Source organism: Dama dama, chromosome 19 (genome assembly GCF_033118175.1).
Source record: "Dama dama isolate Ldn47 chromosome 19, ASM3311817v1, whole genome shotgun sequence".
Lineage (NCBI taxonomy): Eukaryota > Metazoa > Chordata > Mammalia > Artiodactyla > Cervidae > Dama > Dama dama.
Window position 1 is genome coordinate 24,397,926 of NC_083699.1, and position 26,054 is coordinate 24,423,979.

At 39.7% G+C, this 26,054-nt stretch overlaps 1 protein-coding gene across 8 annotated transcripts in view; it reads right to left on the bottom strand.

Annotated features, from left to right (window-relative positions):
* The window catches only part of PLD1 (phospholipase D1), a 261,912-nt gene that overhangs the window by 63,083 nt on the left and 172,775 nt on the right, over positions 1–26,054 (bottom strand). For all 8 annotated transcript variants that reach the window (XM_061168339.1, XM_061168335.1, XM_061168340.1 and 5 more), the window contains 4 exons: positions 24,782–24,895; positions 21,977–22,026; positions 11,962–12,096; positions 2,242–2,395 (listed from right to left, as the gene is read on the bottom strand). In XM_061168339.1, coding sequence (XP_061024322.1) covers positions 2,242–2,395; positions 11,962–12,096; positions 21,977–22,026; positions 24,782–24,895 — 453 coding nt within the window. The remainder of the gene's footprint in view (positions 1–2,241; positions 2,396–11,961; positions 12,097–21,976; positions 22,027–24,781; positions 24,896–26,054) is intronic.

Sequence of the window (26,054 nt, forward strand, 5' to 3'; positions counted from 1 at the left end):
CAACAAACTGGCAAAGACTAAATAAAATAACAGAATTCAGAAAAGATGGGAGGAAAAAGCCCTCTAAAACATTGTTAGAGATACAATATGAAGTCAGAGGGCAAAGGAAACTACACACTTCCTTTGGCTGGAAATTCCAGGGTTAGGATTTAGTTAAGGAAACAATTAAGAAGGTGACCAAGATGCTATCTACAACCACACCCCCTTTTGTAAATCAGTGAAAAATCTGTGTGCTACTGAGGTTCTCTTTAAAGAAATTATGGCATACTCATATGATGTGATACAATGCAGACATTAAATATAGTACAATGTACCTATTAAATCTTATAGAACACAATGACATGGAAAAGTGTGCGCAACATTGTTTAAATAATAAAGAACTTTGTGGAACTACAAGAACCCGATTATGTTTTAAAAAAGAAATAGAACACAGTGATATTTATGTATAGAAAAAAGTGAAATGAGATACATACCATGTTAAAATTATTAGCCCTGGGTGGTGGGATTATAGATAAAATTTAATTTTCTTATTGCTTTTCTGTGTTTGCCAAATTTTCTATAATGAAAATATGCTGGAATCAGAACTCTCTGCCTCTATAACTATTATACATTTAGAAATTTATACAGAAGCCCAAACCTTTAAAGAGAATACTTAAGTTCTCATGGAACTGAAAAGGTATGACATTTATATCTAGTTTACAGGAGGAAATATTTGTTTCCCTATATAACCTGCAGTAGGCAATCAATGGGTTGATTAACAGGGTACTAATTTCAAACTTTCCCCTCTAAACAAAACAAATTGACATTAGAAGCTAATTGAAATATCAATAATCAGGAAAAAAAAATCTTACTGGCAAAACAATTAGTAACAAATGTGAATAAAAACAGAGGTCTGACATATTTTGAGGGATGAATTTGCTGAGTTCCTGGGGCAGAGGGAGCAGAATGAACTGAAGCGTGGTTCTCAAAAGCCAGAGTCTGGAGTGAGTTGGAGGGAAGGGCCTCCAGCATCTGCAGGAGGTAAGAGCTGGTGTGTGCCCATCTGCCGGGGAGCCAGTTTCCAGAAGGGACTGTTGACGTGGGAAAGGGAAAAACAGCAGCACTGCAACAGTGTATGTGTAGTGCCTTCCATCAGAAAGCTTAAAATACCACCTTCACTTGGGGGCACTTGCCTCTATCTCGCTGTAGAGACCACACCGAAATCCCACCCTGGCCCATACAGTTCTCTGCAAGTTTTAGTCACTCAGTCATGTCCAACTCTGTGTGACCCCACGGACTGTAGCCCGCCGGACTCTTCTGTCCATGGGATTCTCCAGGCAAGAATACTGGAGTGGGTTGTCATTTCCTTCTCCAAGGGATCTTCCTGACCTAGGGATCAACCCGGGGTCTCCTGCATTGCAGGCAGATTCTAGAAGCATACAACTGTGGACTTCCTGAAAAAGCTTACAGGTGGGAGGGTGGTTGGGGTGTTCCATAGACAGTGGGAGCTCAGCGTGTCTGCAGTGACTGGGGAAGAGGGACAGGAGCTAAGAAGCCATTCAGAAAAAAAAAAAGAAGCCATTGTGGAGGGAACAGAGAAGTGACAGGATCTGAGTTAGGTTTTCGAAGCATCATTCTGTCCATTGACACTGGAATACATGGGTTGGGATGGGGCCAGTTAGAGCCATGCCCAGGAAAGTTCTGAGTAACGCTTAATTGAATGAAGGACTCATTTAGGGCCACACAATCCTTGGTTTTCAGCCCAGTGCTCTCTCCACTGGACCACAGATTTGTTTAAAACTCATATCTTCCTGTAGAAGACCAGGAATCTTCTAGGTCTGGAGTCATCTCAAATCTTAGGACTGAAGTTTCCACATTTAAATTTAACACCAATAATCTCTAGCATTCTCCTTTAGTGATTTTAAAAATCATACCCTTGTATCACTGGAACCATTTCAATTTCTAAAAGTGGTCTCACTATAAAAAGCTTAAATAGACACTAGGAGGCTTGACTTGGTCCTAAATCTATTAATAGATTTAAAATGCTAGTTTTTTTTTTTTTTTTACACATAAAAATAATAAAAGCTATTAAAATAAGAAATGTTTGTGCTCCACACAAAGCCATTTTGCACCACATCCTGTGTTCTGGGGACTCTGTTTTGAAAAAAGAAGAACCTGGAGATGGCAGGTGTGCTGAGAGTTAAGAGGCTGGGCTGGGTCACAGTGCCTACTGCAGAGGGACACCCAGCTTCAGAGACCCACCGAAAGCACTGAAGCCGAAGTCCTTGGGCAAACCGACCAGCTTGGTACTCTTTTCCATCCATTACTGAAGGGACCGTCTCTGTGTCCTGCACAATGACTGCCATTTCACTGTCTCGTTTTCCCAGCATGCTTCGGTCATTTATGTTGGCAGAGCCTATAAGGAGAAACAGTGCAACTGAACAATTTTCTTGTCGAGGTAGACACTCACTTGTCCTCCAGACTTGATTCATCCTTGCTAAATAAACCCTCATTTTGTTTGGTTATCAAGAGGTGCGGTGCTCTAGGGAAGCAGTGACCTCCCTAACCCAGGGGTGAATCTCGATCAGTCTAAGTCAGCCACGGTCATGACATTTCTGCCAGTGACTGCTTAGAAATGGGCACTTGTCATGATTCTAGCCATTGTAACATGAAGGTAAATCTGCCAGGGGCTTCTGAGAAAGTTTTCTACTTCTTATTAACAGACACAAGAACAGGATGTCTCTTCCAGTCTTTGGATACTCTGGCTTGAAGGGTTGTATGAAAACATGATTCTAGGAGCTATAGCAGCTATTTTGTAACCAAGAGGACAAACAGATAAGTTAAAGACAGCAGAGCAGAAAGAAGACAGACTCTGGGTCTTTAAGTTATTGAACTAGCCAACTCTAGAACTTCTTACCTTCTTAGCTTATCTTCCCTATTGTTTCACATACCTCTAGCTGAATTTTCTATCTTGTGGCTCAAGGGATTCTAACTGATATAACCATTAAGCACACAAAGAAACAAGAATGCTTACCAGTTCAGTTCAGTTAGCTTTTATACTTAATAAATTCTGCAGACTTTAACTCATGGTCATATAATTATAAATGGCAAAGCCCAAGAAGACCTTCACAGCAATATAACCCACACTCTGTATTTGATAGTCTGTATTTGACTATTAGAGGCTCTGAGTTTCCATTCTCTTGCCTCACTTGAGAGGCACAGCAATGGCTTCTGAATCAACTTCTCTCCACTCTATTTTTAAATCCAAATGAGCTGAGAATGTCAACTTTCACATGCGTTTGAATATTAGTTCACCGTGTATCTTCTGCGTTCCTCTGTCACGTATTGTTACTTTTTCTGCATTAACCATTGTGGATCCACACTTCTGAATCCTTGAGGTATTCTACAAATTACGGAAGGGCCTGCTGATTCTCTTTTTCCTTCTTGCTCCTCCTGCCCTAGCCCCACACTCCACTCTTTCTGCAGACTCAGAGCAGAAGGGTCAGGTTGAACAGGAGCTCGGGGCTACCCTCTGTGATGGGGGCTATCCGGGCGGCAGGTGTTAGCAGCCCTGCCCCAAGCCCAAATGGCTGGATGCTGGACAGGAGAGGAAGCTGGCTCCTCCCAAAAAGACTTCACTGCCATTTGCCACAATATGGCGTGTGTGCATGCGTGGTAGGCCACTTCAGTTGTGACTTTGTGACCCCGTGGACTGTAGCTTGCCAGGCTCCTCTGTCCATGGAATTCTCTAGGGAAGAATACTGGAGTGGGTGGCTATGCCCTCCTTCAGGGATCTTCTCGATCCAGGGATTGAACCCATGTCTTTAATGTCTCCTCAACTGGCAGAACGGTCCTTTACCACTAGTGCCACCTGGGAAGCCCTTGCCACAATATTGTCACATAATTAATACACAAATCTATGATAACTGTGGATATAAGTGGTGCCCCACAGGGTCTCTGGGTGATAGAAAAAGGATGGAACACCTCACAGAAATCTGGGAGCCCTACTAGGGTGCTGTAAGGTGAGTCCCACCTTTGAAAAGTGTTGTTAGTGACAAATCAACTTTTACACATACATTTACATTTTATTTATTTTTTTATTTTTATTTTTTACACTTACATTTTAATCACACTATAAAATTTGCCTCCTCTATTGCAGACAAATCACACTATAAAATTTGTCTTTGGGCTTGACATTTGGCCCAGCATTAATTTGGGCAAAGTCATTTAATCTTTTTTCAGCTTTAATTTAATCTTTCATAAGTCAAGATCATAATACAGACCTTGTCGGGTTGTTGTGAGAATTAAATAAGACCACGTGCAAGCACTTACTGATCTATAAACTGCTCCACAAATTCTAATTATTATTGGCATTATTATCAGATACTTGTTACCTCGATAGTATCTACACTCGAGAACCTGCCTCAGGAGGGGCGGGATTTGCTAGCATGTAGGTTTGTAGCAAAGAAGCCTCCTCTCTGTGTGAACTGTCCCTTACCCAGGCGTGTGAACCGTCAGGGGTGAGCAGTAAGGGCCCCCCAGTGCCGCCTTGGGGCTAGCCAGATGGCTCAGTGGTAAAGTATCCGCCTGTCAAGCAGGAGACTCAGGTTCGATCCCTGGGTTGGGAAGATCCCCTGGAGTAGGAAATGGCAACCCACTCCACTATCTTTGTCTGGAAAATTCCATGGAAGAAGAGCCTGTCGGGCTATACAGTCCATGGGGTCTCAAAGAGGCAGACACCAGATTGAGCAGTGCTGGGACGTCACTACCACATGTGCCCAGCAGAGGCCGCTGTCGGGCCGGGGCTGCTGAATTGGGAAGCCATCATTGCTCTTCACTGTCCGGCAGCCTGAGCATGAGCCCTCTGGAAAGCCTCCTACACACATAGGCGCGCGCGCGCGCACACACACCCACACCCACACCCTTTCACACTGGTCCCCCCCAACACACACACACACACACACACACACACACACACACACACACACACACACACACACACACACACACACACTTTCACACCGGTCCCCCTAGACTCCTTCCCGGCACTGTGGGCCCCGCACTCGCCAGCAGAGGAATGCATTCCTGGCATTCTGAATTCTTGGAGGGTTTGTTTTCCCGTCCTTGCAGGGTCCATCAGGAGTTTCCCAGGGCACTCACTCCCAACCACACTGGATAAGTGAGTTGTGCTTGTCTTGTGCTCATGCTCAGTCATGTCTGACTCTTTGCGACCCTTTGGTCTGGAGCCCACCAGGCTCCTCTGACCATGAAATTTTCTAGGCAAGAATACTGGAATTCCTCCTCCAGGGGATCTTCCAGACTGAGGGATTGAACCTGTGTCTCCTGTGTTTCCTGCACTGTAGGCAGATTCTTTACCCACTGAACCTTCAGGGAAGCCAGGATAAGTGAGTTGGCTACTGCTTACTAGACATATGAAGAAGGGGAAGAGAAAACTTCAGATGAATTTAATAAATGAGATACTAAAAATGAGATACTGATGGATGTAAATATTATCTCCCTTTTTGTTGTTAAACATTCCCATATTCTGAAAATCAAATTCAGAACAGCAGGTTATAGTATTAACCCATTTCTATAGAAAATATGAGGAAGAAGATTGGGCAAGGATTCTAGGAAGATACACACTTCAGGGTTAAGGGTGGCGAGTGCTTTCTGGCAAAGGGAAGGAGACAATAAGGGGAATTTTGACCTTTTACTCTATATGAGTCCTTAGAGTTTGAATTGTTTTCAACAAAGGTACTCTGTATTTTTATGGTGACTGCAATCCCTTGGTTTATTAGGACATTGTCCTGATCATTTAAAACCACTTAATTTTTGGAAAATGACCTTTTCTAAGCCTGTTATTAGGAACTTTTAAAACACTGTGAGATATAGCAAAATAGAAAAGAGTACATGAAAACTTATAAGTACAACTTAGGTAATGACTTTAGAAAAGCATCAAATTTATTACCCAAGCTGAAAAACAGAACATTACCACATTCCAGAAGTCCTCAGCTATCTTCCCATGGAAGTCCTTCCCTTCCCAGGAGAGAAATTTTATGTAGAATTTTGTGTTCATCATGCTCAGATGATGTTTTCCTGAACAAACAAGTTTACTTTGGGCTTATTTTTAATTTGTGTAAATAGAACCATATAGTAGATAATCTTTGGAGACTGGCTTCTTTCATTCAACATCATATCTTTGGGATTTATCTTATACATATTGTAATGCATTATTTTCCTTAACTGAGCACCCACAAACCTATTTATTCATTCTACTGTTGATGGATGTTTGGGTTGTTTCCAGAGTTTTGCTATAATACACAATTATGTTCTACATAGTTGTGCATATGTTTCCTGATGTACACATGTGGGAGTTTCGAGGGGCTCTGTACACAAGAGTGGCATCCATGGTGTTTCTTAGTATTGCCAGCACTCGGACTGTCCAGTTTTTTATTTTTGCCAATTGCTATTTTGAAAGCCTCTTCTTTTCCTCATTACTATATTAATGAGGATGAACATCGTTCATATATTATGAGACTCAGGTATGTCCTTTTTGGGGGGGCTCCTATACAATTCCTCTGCCCATTTTTCTTTGGATATTGTCTTTCCTTGTTGATTTAGTTCTTTATATGTTTTGAATGGGCTTCCCTGCTGGCTCAGAAGGTAAAGAATCTGCCTGCAATGCAGGAGACCTGGGTTCGATCCCTGGGTTGGGAAGATCCCCTGGAGGAGGGCAAGGCAACCCACTCCAGTATTCTTGCCTGGAGAATCCCCATGGACAGAGGAGCCTGGCGGGCTACAGTCCATGGGGTCGCAAAGAGTATTAAATGTGTTGCAAATACTCTTTTTTCAGTTTGTGGTTTATCTTTTATTTTACTTATATAGCATATTTTAATGAATAAAGGTCTGAACTTTAATGCAGTTAGATTTATCTATCATTTCCTTTGTGATTTTGCTTTTTTAAATGTCTTGTTTAAGAAATTGTTGATTCTCCTGTGATAGACAGAATAATGACCCCTGCTGCTGCTGCTGCTAAGTCACTTCGGTCGTGTCTGATTCTGTGCGACCCCATGGACTGCAGCCTACCGGGCTCCTCCGTCCATGGAATTCTTCAGACAAGAGTACTGGAGTGGGTTGCCATTGCCTTCTCTGAATGACCCCTAGAGATGACTATGTCCTAATACCCAAAGTTTGTATGTTATATTGATGGTAAAGGGGAATTAAGGCTGCAGATGGAATTAATAGATGGTGCTAATCAACTGACCATAAAAATAAGGACATTATCCTGGATTATCTAGGTGTTCAGTATAATCACAAGAGTCTTTAAAAGTAAAGGGAATTCAGAGAGAGATGTGGTTACAGAAGAATGGGTTGATACTTGGAGGACTTTAAAAGAGATGTAACATTACTGCCTTCAAAGACAGAAGAAAGGGACCATGAACCAAGGAATGCCAGCAGCCACTCAAAGCTGGAAGAGGCAAGGAAATGGATTCTCCTTTGTGCTAAATTGCTTCAGTTGTGCCCTACTTTTTGTGACGTCATGGACTGTAGCCCACCAGGCTCCTCTGTCCACGAGATTCTCCAGGCAAGAATACTAGAGTGGGTTGTGACCCAGGGATCGAACCCACATCTCTTACATCTCTTGCATTGACAGGCAGGTTCTTTACACTAGCTCCATCTGGGAGGCTTCTAGAAGAAACACAGCCTTACTGACACCTTGATTTTAACCCAGTGAGATCCATGTTGGACTTCTAACGTACATAACTTTTAGATAATAATTTTGTGCTGTTTCAAGTCCCTAAGTTTGTGGTCATCTGCTACAGCAGTATTAGACAACGAATACACCAACTCTACCCTATTTAGGCCTGTGTGTTTTAATTAATTCACTTATTTATTTTTGGCTGCACCATGGAGCATGTGGGATCCTAGTTCTCCGACTAGGGATCAAACCCATACCCCCTGCATTGGAAGTGCAGGGACTTAACCACTGGACCACCAGGGAAGTCCTTAGCGGGCTCTTCAGCACTTTCTAACCGCTTGTGTTCCCTGTGTCTCCACTTCAGGAGTTCTCAGCCTGGCTGCACAGGAGCATCATCTAGGAAGCTTTCAAAAGATAATGATGCCAAAACAAAAACAGAAAGCAAAAAAAACCTTGATCCCTGGGCCCTAAACCAGACCAGTTAATCACAATTTCTGGAAGTAGGAACCAGGCATTATTAGTATTTTCTCCTAATATCACTCCATCCTCTTATCAATTAACCCAACTTTTTGGGGGGGCGGAGGCAGGGAGAGGATCTATTTGAAAGTAAACTGCAGACATAAATAAACTTTCCCCTAAATGACAGTTCCATTTATCTGAACTCAAACCCATCTGTGTTCAAAATTGTTCCGTGGTGACAATGAAAACATCTGATTAACTGAGTGGAGATAGGAAGACTCCTATCAGAGTGATGGAAATATTCTGTATCTTGTTCTGGGTGGTGGTTACATAAATGTAAATGTGTGAATATTCATTAAGCTGTACACTGAAGTTTTGTACCATTTACTATATATAATACATTAATTAAAAAAGAATAGCCCATGAAAAACAAACAAAAAAAAGTCACTAGGCAATCCTAAGGCAGTCAGGATTGAGACCCATGGGACCCGCTCTTTACCGGGGTAGCCTTTCAACTGCAGACACTTATCTCGAGCCTGCCTTTAAGCACTGAGATCCATTCCCTACATGCAGTTTCCCACATATCACCCTTGCTGACTGCCTCCCAGCACCAGTTCATCAGTACACATCCCGATGGTTCTGGTGTTTGGTGAAAGAATACCTGCCTCCCCTGTAGTCCATGAGATGGGTGGGCAGTGGCACTGTGTGACCACGTTTTGTGTCTCCCTATTGTGCAGTGCAGTGGACTGCATGTGGGTATGCTAAGTCACTTTGGTCGTGTCCAACTCTTTGTGACCCAGGGCATAGTAGCCTGCCAAGCTTCTCTGTCCGTGGGATTCTCCAGGTAAGAATACTGGAGTGGGTTGCCATGCCCTCCTCCAGGGGATCTTCCAATCCAGGGATCAAACCAACATCTCTTATGACTCCTGCATTGTCAGGCACGTTCTTTACCACTAGTGCTACCTGGGAAGCCCATGCAGTGAATTAGTGAAACCAAAAGAAAGAAAGAAAGAAAAATCATTTCATTTAGTTAACAGGATAGACTTAAATTCTACTTAAGGATAGTGAAAGTGAAGTCACTCAGTCGTGTCCGACTCTCTGTGACTCCATGGACTGTAGCCCACCAGGCTTCTCCATCCATGGGGTTTTCCAGGCAAGAATACTAAAGTGGGTTGCCATTTCCTTCTCCAGGGGATCTTCCCCACCCAGGGATCAAACCCAGGTCTCCTGCATTGAAGGCAGATGCTTTACCCTCTGAGCCACCAGGGAAGTCCTTGTTTTATCTGGGAAAGAAAATAACTGTTCGGGTACATGCCAAAAAGATGAATTAGAAAACTGGACTTGGTCACAGATTTTAGAACCTACAGGGCCACCGGGGGTAAGACATAATTAAAGCTATACATGAAAGAGATCTCAGTGTGAGAAACCAAGTATTTCCTTGTGAAGAAAAAATGAGGATAAACCATTTAGTCATTTTTCTTATGATAGATTATTCAGTGACTCTGGCGTAAGTCTGCCATGTTAGAAAATTTAATCACAGGTTACTTTAACTTCATTTAAGCTCTTAATGATTTAACACCTGTAAAATATCCTCAGCCTAATTTCTCAAGTTCCTCTTTGAGAATTTTAAACATTGTTCTCTGTGTTATGAACTTAAACAGGCCGAATGTCTGAGAGTAGCAACAATAAGCCTGTTTCTTCCAGAGTTCCCAAAGAGGGAAAAGAACAAAAGTATACATGGATTTTTCCATGGATTTTCCAGGGGGAAATCTGTTCTGCCCTTGAGGAATAAGAGAAAGAAATCCAGCCCCTAAACACTAGCAAGTGAGACCTCTTCATACTCCCAAGGTCACATCTTCAGTTTCAAGAAAGTAGATAATAACTGTATGCAAAAAGGATCAATTATTGCTAGTCTAAATAAACTGTAGCTTTTGAGAGTTTAAAGACCTTTCTAGAAAGTAAGTCAAAAACTCTACAGATTTATTTAGCTCAGATACTAAAAACTACTTTGCATTTATACTTGATGTAAAAGTAAAGCAGGCTGAAAGTCGAAAAGACTTTTAAAAGGAAAATATTTACATCTGTCAATTTTTACTTCAAGAATTCTGAAATCTCCCTGAAGATCAACTGACTTTTATCTGGCTTTGTTTGTTTGTTTTTCCGTTTCAGCAAGCATCAATATTTTCCCTTTCCTTATCGTCACTGTCAATTTTAATATAAAAATATTCTCAGATTAGCTTCTAAAGAGGCAAAGACAAGAATAGCTTGGGGAAATGAGAGAAAACTTGTTTATTAGGGGAGATGGGGGAGAAATGAATCCTTAAAGAGCTCTGATCCCTATTGGACAAGATACTGAAGACACAAGATATTTCTCTTAAATGCCCAGTATTAAAAGAATGTGTGTGTGTGTGTGTGTGTGTGTGTGTGTGTATCACCACACTGTGATCTACATATTTCCTGGTTTCAGAACTGCTTTTCTTTCTTTTCAAATCATGTTCCAGAGAAGACAGTCTCATTACTCCTAGGTATGAGATTTTTCTTTCTTTTCTCAGTGGAGGATAGAAATGGAAAAGGTATATTTACTGTCAAATTTTTTTCAGAAGACTCCATGACACTTAGTTTCTTAAAGAATAGATGTCTTATAGCTGAGAAACTACATTTTATTTAAAACAGATGAGTGGAATGCCCAACAGTGGGACACAGCATATCTCTTAAGTAACATCCCCTCACCCTTGTCAATTCATTTATCTGGCTGGTTATTAATATTCATTTTCTCATTTTGACCTTTCAATGTTCATGTAACATGATATTAGAAGGCAAACCAACCCCACGATGGGAAAATGAAGCTTTCCAAGTTACAAAAGAATGGAGCTACAAACCCATTCTTCTCAGCAGGCTGATCTAATCTGGGTAAAAGTACAGCCAGTAACTGCCCTGAATCTGTCCATGGGGTGAGGGCTGCAGGAAAAGACAGCAGACCTTAGTCTAGGGCTACATTGTATTATTACTACACAAGCTGGTCTACTCTGTACCCTGATTAGTAACACCCAAAACTCTGACTCCGGGGTTGGGTGGGGGGGGCGGGGGGGGGGAATGGTAAGCATAGACATTCTTGCTGCTGTTGGATAGTTGCTCAGTCGCATCTAACTCTTTGGTGACCCCATGGACTGTAGCCTGGCAGGCTCCTCTGTCCATGGGAGTTCCCAGGCAAGAATATTGGAGTGGGTTGCCATTTCCTTCTCCAAGGGATCTTCCCAATCCAGGGATCAAACCCACATCTCCTGCATTGGCAGGCCAGTTCTTTACCACTGAGCTACCAGGGAAGCTCCAAGCATAGATGTAGTGACATTTTAACATCCTTCTGATCCTGACTCTTGCAAAAACCTTAGATCTGAGGTAATGGTGAGGTGGATGTGGTGGGAGCACATACAAAGTACTAACAGGCTACCAGGTACTCATTTTCGACACACTTCCCTCCCCAAACATCTCCCTTCCAGTCCATGAAATCTAGTACTTGTGTTCAAAATTTTTAAAAAGGGAATAATAAAGAATTAATGAGCACAGACTGATTACAGCCCTGCTGGGTTAGACTGCTGTCTCTGGATACTGTAATTTGCACAATGGCCATTTAATTGTCCTGTGCCTCTGTTACTTCATAGATAAAAACAGGGATTAGAAAGGACAGAAGCGAAAAAGATTGCTACAGAAATGTTTTAGATACTGATACTCTCAACTGCAAAGAAAGCTTCAGAGGAATAAAAAGAATGATTTTCGCATGAGCTAAGTCAACTGACAAGGAACACGATTAGAGACCAAGTACTTACCAATAATAACAGTGTTGTCATCAGCAATTAGCAACTTGCTGTGGACATAGATAAGCTCAGTGACTAGGTTTCCTTCAAGCTCTGCATGTGTTCTAAGACCACAGAAGGATATATAATTTATCCACTGATTGCCAACTGTAAATTAAACAAGAAATCACTGAAATTAACATGACGAAGCTCAATAAAGGCATCTTAGATTTTACTGTCTTTCAAAACAAATATACCACTTCGACAGGTTAAGAATAGATTGTATGACATATATATGTATGTGTGTGTACATAATTTTAGAATGCATCTAGGATCTATTTTTACTTTCTGAAGAGTTTTATATTGCTCATATAAATGGAGATATAATTTCAAAGTATCTTACTGAAGTGATTTCTATGAATCCCCAATGCTACATGATCCCAAAATAAATTCAAATATGAACATTTTATTTTAAAGACTTATTGAGTAACTACTGAAGAGTGATAATTGAAGTATAGCCACAGAGGAACAAGTTAAGATTTGCATCTGTCTGGGTTGACACCTGCTGCTGTTTATTCTGTTATTTTTTAAAATTTACTTATTTGCCTGCATCAGGTCTTAGTTGCAATACTCGGGATCCACATTGCATCTTGTGGGATTTTTTCATTGAGGCTTCTATTTGTGGCTCATGAGCTCATTAGTTGCAGTATATGGGCTTAGTCGCTCTGCAGCGTGTGGGATCTTAGTTTCCCAACCAGGGATCAAACCTGCATCTCCTGCATTGGATGACAGATTCTTTTTTTTTAAATCCAATTTTATTTTATTTATTCTTTTTGCCATTAAAAAAAAATTTAATTGGAGGCAAATTACTTTACAATATTGTGGTGGTTTTTGCCATACATTCACATGAATCAGCCATGGGTGTACATGTGTTCCCCATCCTGACCGTCCCTCCCACCTCCTTCCCCATCCCATCCCTCAGGGTCATCCCAGTGCACCCCATCTCATGCATCGAACCTGGACTGAAAATCTGTTTCACATATGATAATATACATGTTTCAATGCTATTCTCTCAAATCATCCCGCCCTCGCATTCTCCCACAAAAGTCTGTTCTTTACATCGGTATCTCTTTTGCAGTCTCGCATATAGAGTCATCGTTACCATCTTTCTAAATTCCATATGTATGTGTTAATATACTGCACTGGTGTTTTTCTTTCTGGCTTATTTCACTCTGTAAAATAGGCTCCAGTTTCATCCACCTCATTAGAACTGATTCAAATGCATTCTTTTTAATGGTTGAGAAATATTCCATTGTGTATATGTACCACAGCTTTCTGCCAGTGGACATCTAGGTTGCTTCCATGTCCTGGCTACTGTAAACAGTGCTGCGATGAACATTGGGGCACACGTGTCTTTTTCAATTCTGGCTTCCTCGGTGTGTATGCCCAGCAGTGGGATTGCTGGGTCGTATGGCAGTTCTATTTCCAGTTTTTTAAGGAATCTTCACACTGTTCTCCATAGTGGCTGTACTAGTTTGCATTCCCACCAACAGTGTAAGAGGGTTTGGATGGCAGATTCTTAACCACTGGACCACCAGGGAAGTCCCAACACCTGCTGCTGTTTAAATCAGATGCAAGACGTGAATCCAAACTATCTGATGTATATACATACTTAGTAGCAAACTCAGGGCAAAGCAGCAGTTAAAATTTTACAGACTTTGGGTAAGTAAAAATGTTGACAATTAAATAAGATTCTTCCTTCTAAATCATTAAAATTAGGGAAACAAAAAAATCCTAAGTACGTTTGACCTTGGAGAATTTATTTCAGAGCAAGAAGTACGAGGTTTGTACTTTAAAATGTTGCCCTCTCGTCGTGTGAAGGTCATTTATGTGATAAGAACTGTATTCCATATCAAACCAACCCATAATCATTACTCTGCCATGAGTGTTAGTCACGAGATTTTATGGCCCCCCTCTCACACAGCAGTTGTCCTGGATAAGCTATGTGTGATACTAAGAATAAATGGAGTGGAACCAAAGCATCACAGATTCTTATAGAAGGAGAATATGAATTTTTATAAGAGAAATTGAAGTATGCTGATAGAATCAATGGTAGTTCATATTTCATTTACTGAAGTTTCCAGGTATTACTGATGTTTTCTATTTTGCTGTTGATGTTACTCAGTGAACCTATTACATTTAGGTATCTTGGAAAGAAATTTTTTCACAGGTAATATATAGAGGTTCCTCCATTTATATATAGATAACCCTTCCCATATCTGATATTAACACATACTATAAAGTCTGTATAATTAAAACAGTGCAGAACTGGTACATAGACAGCCAAACCAGTGTCTGAAATTGCAAGTCCAGAAATAGACCCAAGTAAGTATGGAAATTTTGCAATATGATACAGGTTGTAGCTCTAGGAAAAGGGCTTTTTAACAAAAGGTGATAGTATAATTGCATAGCTATTTGAAAGAGATAAAAATTATATACATTCCTTACAGCAATCATAAAAACTCTAAATAAAGCAGAGATGAAAATGTAAGCATATGAAACCATACAGGTGTTAGAAGAAAACCAAGTGAATTCCTGGTAACCTGAGTATACAGGAGGCTTATAACTATCTAGAGGCAATAAAAGAAAAGATCAATAATGTTGGCTAAAAAAAACAAAACAAACTCATTTGCATGACACAGAACACAATAAGCAAAAACAAAAGGCAAAGGACTTCTCTGGTGATTCAGTGGTTAAGCATCTACCTTCCAATTCAGGGGCCACGGGTTCAGCCCCTGCACCAGGAAGATCCCACATGCTGCAGAAAAAGGAAACCAGGGTGCTACAAGGACTGAGCCTGCGCTCTGGAGCCCCAGAGCCGCAACTGCTGAGACCGCATGCTGCAACTACGGAAGCCCTAGAGCCTGTGCTCTGCAACAAGAGAAGTCCCCACTCGCTGCAACCAAAGAAAGGACTTGCAAGGCATTGAAGACCTAGTGCAGCATAATAAAGAAATAATTTAAAAAATAACTGAAGGGAGAAAAAGATCAAAGTCTTCATAGAAAAATAGGTAAAAGACATGGACAATTCAAACACACAAAAACATACATTTGAAAAGACAGTCATCTTCACTCATAATGAACAGAAATGCAAATTAAAACTATACTGAGAAACCATTTCTTAATCTATGAGATTGACCAAAAAAAAAGAAAGAAAGATAACATATTCTGTTGTTGAGACTGGGTTGAAGTAAGCTCTCTCTTACATTGATGCTGAAAGTGCAAATTGGTATAAACTTGGAGGGGGATTTGTCAATATCTAACAAAATTATCTATAGCCCAGCATTTCCACTCTAGAAACTTACCCTAAATATACAGTTCCAACAAATAAGAATGTATGTACACAAAGCTACTAATTATATTATTGTAATTGAAAAATATTGAAGATAACCTAAATGCTCACACAGAGAATGATTGGATTAACTATGGCCAATCTATACACGGGAGACTAAGCAGAGGTAGAAAGGAATGAAACTCTCTATGAACTGATCTCCAGGATGGACTGTAAATTTAAAAAGAGCAAATACACAAGAGAATATGTGGTATGTTATTCTTATGAAAGAGATTTGGAGAAATAAGAAAATATACATGTTTCTGCTCATTTGTACAAAAAGAAACACAGCCCAAATAACTTAGAAACTGAAAAAAATTGTTACCAACAGAGGATGAGTAGATTAGGGTGAGAAAGACGGTGGGAAGAAACCGGAAAGAGGTATAGAGGAGTGACGCTTGTCTAAGCATGTCTGTCTTTTGTGCAGTTCTGACTATTGGAAGTTTATTGCATACACTCAAAAAAGAAGAAAAAAAATCAGGAAAGATATGGGAAAAAGAACCCCAAATGAAATACAAACTAAAGCAAGTGAACTTAACTGCTTTTCAAATTAAAACCATAATCCAAGGATACCTGGAACACTAGCTTTTGATGATATATACTCTTAGGCTAAAGACAAAAAGAACCACAAATACTGGATTCTAGTGAGATATATTTTTCACAGTATTTGGGCTAGCAATTTCTGTGTATTCTAAGATTGAGGGAATATATATATATTTTAGATAAGAAGTAGGTTTCTTATTGTGAGATAAGGAAGTTATAAAAATAGAGAGATGGCAAGAAGGAATCCTGTGGCATGGGACTGAAATGATAAGTATCAGTATGGAGATTAGATGATAGGTAGATGATAGATAGATGGACAGATAGATAATGTGTATGCAAAAAGCCTATAGCAGTAATATCCCAGTAGCAATGATCATACCTCCTACCCAGAATTTGGTTTCTAAATACCACTTTCCACTGTGCGTGCATGGGTATTCACTTGTGTCCTACTCTTTGCAACCTCATGGACTGTAGCCTGCCAGGCTCCTCTGTCCATGGAAATTTCCAGGCAACAATACTACAGCAGAGTGCCATTCCCTTCTCCAGGAGATCTTTCTGACCCAGGGATTGAACCCTTGTCTGTTGCATCTCCTGCTTTGGCAGATGGGTTCTTTACCAGCTGAGCAACCAGGGAGTGAACCTATATAAGTTCTTGAAGAAATAGGTTGATTGCCGGGCTAGTTATGGGAATGTATAAGATGGGTCTGAAACCTTTGTGCCAATGAAAAAAAAGGCTGATGGGCATACATCAAAAGCCTCACAGGCCACACTCCATATCTACTCCCCATTCATCCTTGCTATGAGATAATTCCTATGGAGTGGCAGAAATCTTTATTTCTTTATGAACAGGGCCTTTAAAAAGAAAGCTCAGGGTGAGTACCAGTCACAGGGACCAAAACGAAGATAAGGGTTCCAAGCTAGAAAGTAGATATGTTGTGTCCTGTCAAAGAGGTGAACAGATCCACCACCCACTCTTGTGAGAAGAAAAAGCAAGTTGAGAAATTACTTTGGCCAGTACAGTCATCCCTCAGTATCCACAGGGTACTGGTTCCAGGATCCCCAAGGATGAAAAAAATCTGCCCTACTCTAGTCCTTTATGTTAGTATAAAGTCGTATACCGTTTCCACGTGACACATCCTCTTGTACACTTTAAATCATCTCTAGATTATTTACAATACTTAATACAATGTAAGTGCTATGCGAATAGTTGCCTGCTTGTGGCAAATGCAAGTTTTGCCTTTTGGAACTTTCTAGGTTTTTTTCCCCTCAAATATTTTCAATCTGTGGTTGGTTGAATGTGGGCTGGGGAACCTGCAAAGTACAGCTGAGTGTAGATTATTCTGTGAAGGAAACGGACTCAACAGAGTAACAGAGTTGGTGATGTTTAACTTGTGGTGTGAGGATATACTGAAACAGTGTCTTCTGAATAAAACATGAGAAAGCCAGGAGCATGACAGGTATTAGTAAAGAGCAATAAGCAGAAAATAATCATGGGGGCTTCCAAAGTACATGTCATGGAGGTATTTGAGAATCTGGAGTTTTATATAGGCCTCCAAGACATATTTATTGTGAATGGCGGTGTGTATATAGCTTGAAAGATGAGAAATCTGATACAATAGACTAAGTTTATCAGGACATTTTGTGAAAAGGCTTGGAGTTGTTACAGGCGTTTGCTGCTTAAACAAGCACTTCTTATATGCACATTTCTAATCCTGACTGAATACCTCTAGACCTTGTGTTAAATTATACTAAATTGGCTGCTAAAATGCCATAATTCACAACAATTATAAAAATGATAAAGAAATGCTTTAAGTTAAACACTAAATCCCTGAAGATTAGCATATCAGAAAATTATACACTAATCACAGCTGGTTTTCTTTTCAGGAATTCCAGCATATTCGCAGCAGCAGTTTTGTTATTTCTAAAGAACTGAAACAGGAGAAAACTACAGTTCTCTATCCAATTAGAGATTAGCTAGTTCATGTATTTAAAACCCACTATACTTTTACGAAAACAAAGCCAATAATACAACACTGTACCTCAAAAAGGGGCATTATGTAATTAATCTATTCTTCCATGTTTAGAGTATGAGCATTTCCCCCACAGAGATGCCTGATTTTGACTTGTTCCCAGGGTACTTGGAACTCGTTTTGTAAGAGGGCTTAACATTGAAATTACTTCTTATGCTAAAATCCAATTTTTCCCCTGAATAGGCAAAGGAAGGAAAAGGGTCCAGAGTCAAAGGAAATGCTTATAATAAGCTCAGGATATATTTACGGTTGAGAAACTAAATGATAGTCTTGTTCTGACTCTTTATTTTCCTATAACCTCACCTTTGCAGTTTTACTAGCCACTGTCATTACTGAATGACTGTCCTGACTTTATTTCTTTTTTAAAGATGTACCCATTTTTATCTCCTCTCAAATTTCATGTGTTTTTTTTCTGCCGCACCATATGGCATGTGGGATCTTAGTTCTCTGATCAGGGATCAACCCTCACCCCTGCAGTAGAAGCACAGAGTCTTAACCACTGGAGAAGTCCCCTGATTTTGTTTTTATCAAGAGATCTTTTCGAACCTTACTCATTCACTATCACTTCATTTTAAGCCTTTACCCTAGAGATAGAGTAATAATCTGGTAAATCTGTGTGTGTGAGTGCTCAGTTGCTTCAGCCGTGTATGACTTAGTGACCCTATGAACTGTAGCCCGCCAGCTCCTCTCTCTGTCCATCGGGTTTTCACTGCAGTGGGTTGCCATGCCCTCCTCCAAGGGACCTGCCTGACCCAGGGATCAAATCCGCATCTCCTCCATTTTCTGCATTTCAGGCAGATTCTTTACCACTGAGCCACCAGGAAAGCCCCTGGTAAATTCATGTCCTGGGTAAAATTAGATATAACTTTTGAAAGTATTTATTATTGGTGATGTACATGTCTTATGTCCCAAGTTCTTTCTCAAGATTTTTAGATTGAAGAGACCATTTGTGAAAAATCACTGAATATTAAACAGAAATAGGTAAGTTTAAAATTATATAGTCCTAAAGGCTTACTTCATTATTTTACAGCTTCCAGATCATTTAAAAATCCACCGGCCATAAAATTTGCCTCTTTAAAGTATGCAATTCAATGTCTTTTTTAAAAAAGGTATATTCACAAAGCTGTACCATCATCACCATTATCCAATTTTAAGGCATTTTAATTACTCCAAAAATAAAAGCCATACCTATTATATTTGCCTATATTTGGCCACAAGACTCAGGATTTTCTGGCATTTCTGGCATTGGGAATCTGCTCCAACAAAGGAGTAGTAGTTTTCTTTTGGTTGTTTTATTTTCCTTCATTTTTTGTGTGTGTGAACATGTTTTCAATTCTCTTGGGTATATTCTATGGAGCAGAATTGCTAAGTTATATGGTAACTCTTGCAGAAGGAAATGGCAATCCACTCTAGTATTCTTGCCTGGAAAATTCCAGGAGCCTGGTGGCCTACAGTCTATGGGGTTGCAAAGAGTGGGCCACGACTGAGCAACTGAGCACGTGTTAGCTCTATGTTTAACTTTTGGGGAACTACCGAACTGCTTTCCAAAGAGTCCACGCCATTTTGAATTCCCAACAGCAGTGTATGAGGATTCTAAAATCTTAATATTCTCATCATTATCTTTTTTATGTCCTAAATCACAGCCATCTTAGTGGATATGAAGTTGTATCTTATGATTTTTACTTGAATTTCTCTAATGACTAATGATGTTGAGTATCTTTTCATATGTTTATTGGCCATTTGTATATCTTCTTTGGAGAGATGTCTATTTAGATTCTTGGCCCATTTTTTAATTGGATTATCTCTTTATTGTTGACTTGTAAATGTTCTTTTGTGTATTCAGGATATGAATCCCTTATCAGATATATGATTTGCAAACATTTTTTCAGTCTTTTTTTCCCAGTTCCTTGGTAGTGTCCATTGGAACATAAAAACTTTTATGTCTGTTGAAATCCAACTTAATCTATTTTTACATTTTTGTTGTAAAGCCAAGAAACCTATGTTAATACAACGTCAGAATGATTTTTGTCTATGTTTTTTTCTAAGAGTTTTTACATTTTAGGCCCTGATCCATTTTGATGTATTTTTTTGTATATGGTGTAAGGTCCAACTTCATCCCTTTGTATGTGAATATCCAGTTGTTCAAACACCATTTCAGGACATGGAATTGTCCTGAAACCCTTGTTGAAATTCAAATGACCATAGTCATAAGAACTTATTTCTATATTCTCAGTTCTATCCCTATGACCTATATGTCTATCCTTATATCAGTACCACACTGGTTTTATTACTGTAGGTTTCTAGTAAGTTCTAAAATTGAGAGTGTGAGTCCTCCAATTTGTTCTTTTTCAAGAAAAGCTGATTCATTGGATAAGACTCTGATGCTGGGAAAGATTGGGGGCAGGAGAAGGGGGTGACGGAGGATGACATGGTTGGATGGCATTACTGACTCAATGGACATGAGTTTGAGCAAGCTCCAGGAGATGGTGAAAGACAGGGAAGCCTGGTGTGCTACAACCCATGGGGTCACAAACAGTTGGCAAGACTCTGATTGAACAACAGAGGCTGTCTGGGCTATTCTAAATGTCACATTCATTTTTCTGCATTCTTTTTTTCTGCTCCTCACACTGGGTAATCTCTGTTGACCTATCTTTAAGTTTGTTGATTTACCTGACAACTCCAGTATGCTACTGAATTCTCTAATGTATATTTTATTTCAATTTATATTTGATCATTTTTTTGTAAAAAAATTTTTTTAATTGAAAAATTTTAGTTTTTATGGTCTCTATTTGGAGAGTATTGTTTTTATACTTCTCTTTATTTCCTTAGATTTATTTCCTTCAGTTTTTTGAACATAGTTAAACTAGCTATTTTAAAGTCTTTCAAACTGTCTGTCAGGTCAAATTATGACTATTCTCTGAGGATTGTGGGAAGATGGGAGCTTTCAACCTATTCGGCTCCTCCCAGTAGCTGCCAGGGTTTCCTTTCACAGTGATGGGGAGTTGGTTTTCAAGGCTGCCATGGAACTGAGGAGAAGGGGACGGGCACATGGCAAATTAAAAACCTTGCTGCTTTTACCAAGATTCTGCTGTCCTTCTTAAATAAACAAATTGTTACATGCCCTTGGTTAATTTCCCAAGTTCTGCAGAAGTTGATTTTTGACAATTTTTGTGAGCATTTTTGTTACTTTTATTTAGGAGTGGATTTGGGGGTGTCCCTGCTATGCCATGGGGCTTCAGATGTAAAGAATCTGCCTGCAATACAGGAGACCTGGGTTCAATCCCTGAGTCAGGAAGACTCCCTGGAGAAGGAAACAGGTACCCATTCCAGAATTCTTGTCTGGAGAATCCCATGAACTGAGGAGCCTGGTGGGCTACAGTCCATAGAGTTGCAAAGAAGCGACTTAGCACGCACACATGTAGGAGGCCACGTACATACTTGTTGACCGAGTCCTCATCCTTAAAGCAGGGATGACCCCTTCCTGTTTACTTTCTAGGACTGTGGTGAGGGATCATAGGAGAAGATACACATGAAGTCATTTTTTAAAATTTAATTTTTAATTGTGGTATAATTATAATATTGTCTTGGTTTTTGCTATGCATCAGTGTGAATCAGCCATAGGTATACATGTGGGGTCTTTTGAGGTGCCTTACAAATCCCACTTCTTACAAAAACAATTACTATAAGTAAATAAAAACAAATTATAAAAACTGTAAAAATAGGGACTTCCTCGGCCATCCAGTGGTTAAGACTCAGCTTTGCACCACAGGGAGCTTGCATTCTACCTCTGGTTAGGGAGCTAAGAACCCAAAGGCTGCAGGGTATGGCCAAAAAAATAAAAAGTGTGAAAAGTTTTTAAAAATTTATAAAAATACTCTCATTTTTATCACCTATGCATCTCATGCTGTGATGGCTTCATTTGAACAACTGTTTAGACAATTTAGTGAAAATAAGTAATTTATTTCTGCTAAGCATTTTGTGGGCTATCTTTTGTGAAGAGTTCTATAACCACACTGTAAAAACACTAATAATTACTAATATGTCCCAAGAAACAACCATGCAGGAAAAGAAAAGCAGTTACTCACTCTCTGCTTTTAATTGTCCAAGGATGGAATTTTCTCCTCTGCACATGGTTCTGAAAACACATAAAGGAAAGAAACAATTAAAGAGATTTCAAAGGAATCAATCCCAATCGCAATAACCTAATCCAAGTAAAAACAGAGCAAGTGCTTTTATGACAAGATGCTACATAGGCTTTTTAAAAGTTAAAAAAAAAAAAAATGAGTGTCACTTCTGTTACTGATGGGACAAGTTGTTTTGAGGTGGATAAATGAAAAGTTACAAAATTGATATTAGATTTCAGAAAGTGAAAGTGTTAATCACTCAGTTGTGTTTGATTCTTTGTGACACCAGGGACTGTAGCCCACCAGGCTCCTCTGGAATTTTCCAGGTAAGAATACTGGAGTGGGTAGACATTCCCTTCTCCAGGGGGTCTTCCTGACCCAGGGATTGAATCTGAGTCTCCTGCATTGGCAGGCAGATTCTTTACATCTGAGCCACCAGGGAAGCCCAGAAAGAGATGTTATTTTAAAAAGATGGATTATGAATGAGTTTTCCCTCTTAGAAAAGGTGGCATTAGTTCCTTTGGAATTAAAGAAACTACTGTACCTAAGCTCTCTCCATAAAGATAGAAAACCCCTTAAAAGTGAAAAGTATAGTCTCGAATAGCTGACTCTACTAATGGTTTTGTTTCTCAAGACTCTGATAATAGGCAATGAATTAGACTGACAAAACAAAAAATTCTATGCTCCATTTGCTTGCTGTATGAAAGTAATTAAAAATACACTTATGTCTAGGAAATGCTGATATTATTAAAGATGATGCCAGCAAATAGAGATGTTTTTGCATAATAAAAGGTTATAGTTTCGGTTGCTGAACAAAAGCCAAACATGTTATTTCATTCAGCTGGTTCAAACCCAAGAAAACAGTCATAGAAAGTAATTACAATTGACAATATTCCAAAAATAATATTAGCATGGCAAATGAAGTGGATAAAACCAAATTAAACATTATGTCGGTGCCTTAAATACTTCAAAAGCTTTGTTTGTCATGTTATAAATCAGATAATATGAGAAGTGGGCAAATCTTCAAGTGTATAGACCAAAGCACAGGGGAAGTTTTCTCATACTGTCACCGGGCAAAATCACCCCAGAAGAAACAAAACATCTTTACTTGAAACCCTGGCAGACAGAATGATACATGCTTGAAAAGTCAGAAAGAAACAAGAGGATTAGAGAAAAGATTTCCACCACAGTGGTACACTCAAACCACGGGAAGGCCTTAGATCCTGCAGGGGGTGCCTCCAGGGAAGAGGACAGAAGCCAGAGCGCATCTAAGCCCCCACCTCCAATCTGACCAGGGCCCTGACCCTTATCTGCTTCACACTCTGGGGGTTTGGGACAAGACCTTATGTGTCCCTTCCCCACAAAAGAACTTGATTAGAAAGGTGGGAAACTATAAGTGATTCTGAAAAATAGGACATTAAAAGAAAATATCCAAGTGCTAGTTCTTGCTCTGACATATGATCCTGAGTAGGGCACTTTTGTGTCTCAGGACACAGGGTCTGTAACTGGCAGCTGGATTTATGCCAGGGCTGTTGCATTTACTTTCTACTAGGTCACTCTTCTCAGCTAAGTGACCCAGAAAGAATGCGGCAGGGGGGTGGGGGTGGGGTTTCCAGGGGGCGTGGTTTCCATCACTTTCTGCACCACCTCGCTACACCGCCCACCAGCTAGGACCTCTCAGCCCTTTCATCATCATATCCTTGCCAAATCTGAAGCCTCGTGGGCCTTTTTGAGTGAATGTGGACTCTGCTTTTCAGAATACTGAGAACAGAACTTCGCATTCTCCCTAAAATTCTAACAATGAGATGGTAGGGAAAACAGAATTAATATTCCAGGAGACAGGAAAGAACCTTCATGCTTCACTTACTGGCAGAAACTATTATTACCAACCTTGTTGAAGGATTGCTGCCTAAAATACTCATAAACCATCATGTACAAATCATGTCACTGTAAGCATTTTTTTTTTTTTCTTTTATCTACTTACTGCAAAGAATATGGAAAGCTCAATAACTATTTATGGCTTGAAGATAATTTTTAAATTATCTTTAAAATTAGTTATGTATAAAGAACTTTATATCTATATAAAGTTTTATATAGATATAAATTGTATCTATAATTTATATAGATAATATATATTGATTTATAATATATATTAATATGTCCTCAATCCCTGGTGGCTCAGTGGTAAAGAATCCACCTGCCAATGCAGGACATGTGGGTTTGATCCCTGGGTTGGGAAGGTCACCTGGAGCAGGAAATGGCAACCCACTCCAGTATTCTTGCCTGGGAAATCCCATGGACAGAGGAGCCTGGCGGGCTACAGTCCACGGGGTTGCAAAAGAGTCAGACACAACTTAGCAACTAAACAACAAATAGCAATAACAAATAACTAAAATGTTAGTATTTTTATATTTGTATATATATTGTGTGTGTATATATATATATCTTATAAATGGAGATATGTACTCTCTCTCTCTCTCTCTCTATATATATATATATGTGATAGGCAATTAGTATAAGAGAGAGACTAATATTTTAGTTCTTTTATACTTACCAAGTGTCCTAGGCCTACCATTTAAGATTTTAGGCTCTATTTGAGTTTTATCAACTAGTGAACAGGCCAAGATTCAAATGCAAAACAACGAAATGTGTCCATCTGCTCAACGCTCCACTGAGTAGATGTAGAGAGACATTTCCATGCCTCTGGCCAGTTTACATGCATGACTGACTGCAAGCTGAAAACAGAGGATTGCAGAACTTTGGCACCTGTAGTTGAAGTGCATTATTGCCTGTAGAGCATTTCCTCCACCGGTTGAAATGTCTCCTTCAAAACCTGGCAGAAGTGGTATCACGACATACACCCGGTATCTCTGGCTTCCCCTGCAAAAGTCAGACGTAGACAGTTTCATCACAAGAGAAAAAAAAAAAGACACAGTCACGGTTAAAAATGACAGCCAAGCAGTTCACACGGTTTTGGGGACTGAGCAAATGGCTTCCCACAATACCCTCTATCACGTTCCAGGCATGTTGCTAGACTGGAAGCCAGAAGCGGCTATCAGGCTAACCATTCGTTAACAACCTGAAAAATAAGCTACACTTGGCAGGAAAGTGGGAACTGTATCCACTATCTCTCTACAGCACAATCCTTCCTAGGACAAAATTCCTTGTAAGAAGGCCTTGCGTGGATTCCATGGAAGTTGGAGAGGTTACAATAAAGTTTTGAAAAGATATTATTCTAACCATTGCCTGCGGACAGTAGGCATTCAGTTAGCAATCACTGAATAAATGAGTTCCCACAGCCTAAATCTCAGGGGAAAAACAAGATATTAGACCCAGGATATTTTCCAGTGCAGAAATCATCATTCAGAAGCTCTGATTCATCCCTGAAAACTCTGCTTCAAATGCAAAATGTTACCCTGGGCCCATCAAGAATTTTAAGTAACTGATGTTGAGTTTTAAATTTCCTGCATATACGAAATATTTCTTGGCTCACTCTCCCAACTGCTTAACAACAGCCTTTGAAAGAAAAGCCTTTGAGTTGTCTTTGCTAACTCAAGAATGTAACAAATGTTTAGAAGAAGAAAGTGTGGCTCCTTACTTTGATCTGCGTTCAGAAAATCGGAAATTTGGAGAACTATATTCAAATATATACTGCCTCCTTGGAGGCGAGACTGTTAATGTCCTTATCTCTGGAAGACACACAGGAAGAAGAGCAAGTCTGGAGGTGGCCATGGTATCCACTATGGTCAGAATCTCACCCGTTTATCTGAGAAGTCTACATTCACACAAAGATGTTGCTGCAGCTTAATTTTCAAATCGGAATCTCCCTAAACTTTTCATAATACATAATCCCTAAAATGCATTTTCTTTTAAACTGCTACATTTTTCTTTTTTTAAAAAAACTGCTATACATTTCTTTTGGGTGAATATTATTACTACTCTTAGAGGGATCAGACTTAATTACTGAGGTCTCTGATGTCAGCTTACTATAGGAAGACTTAGGGAAAGTGTGGCTCGAGGTAGAAGCCACAGCCAACAG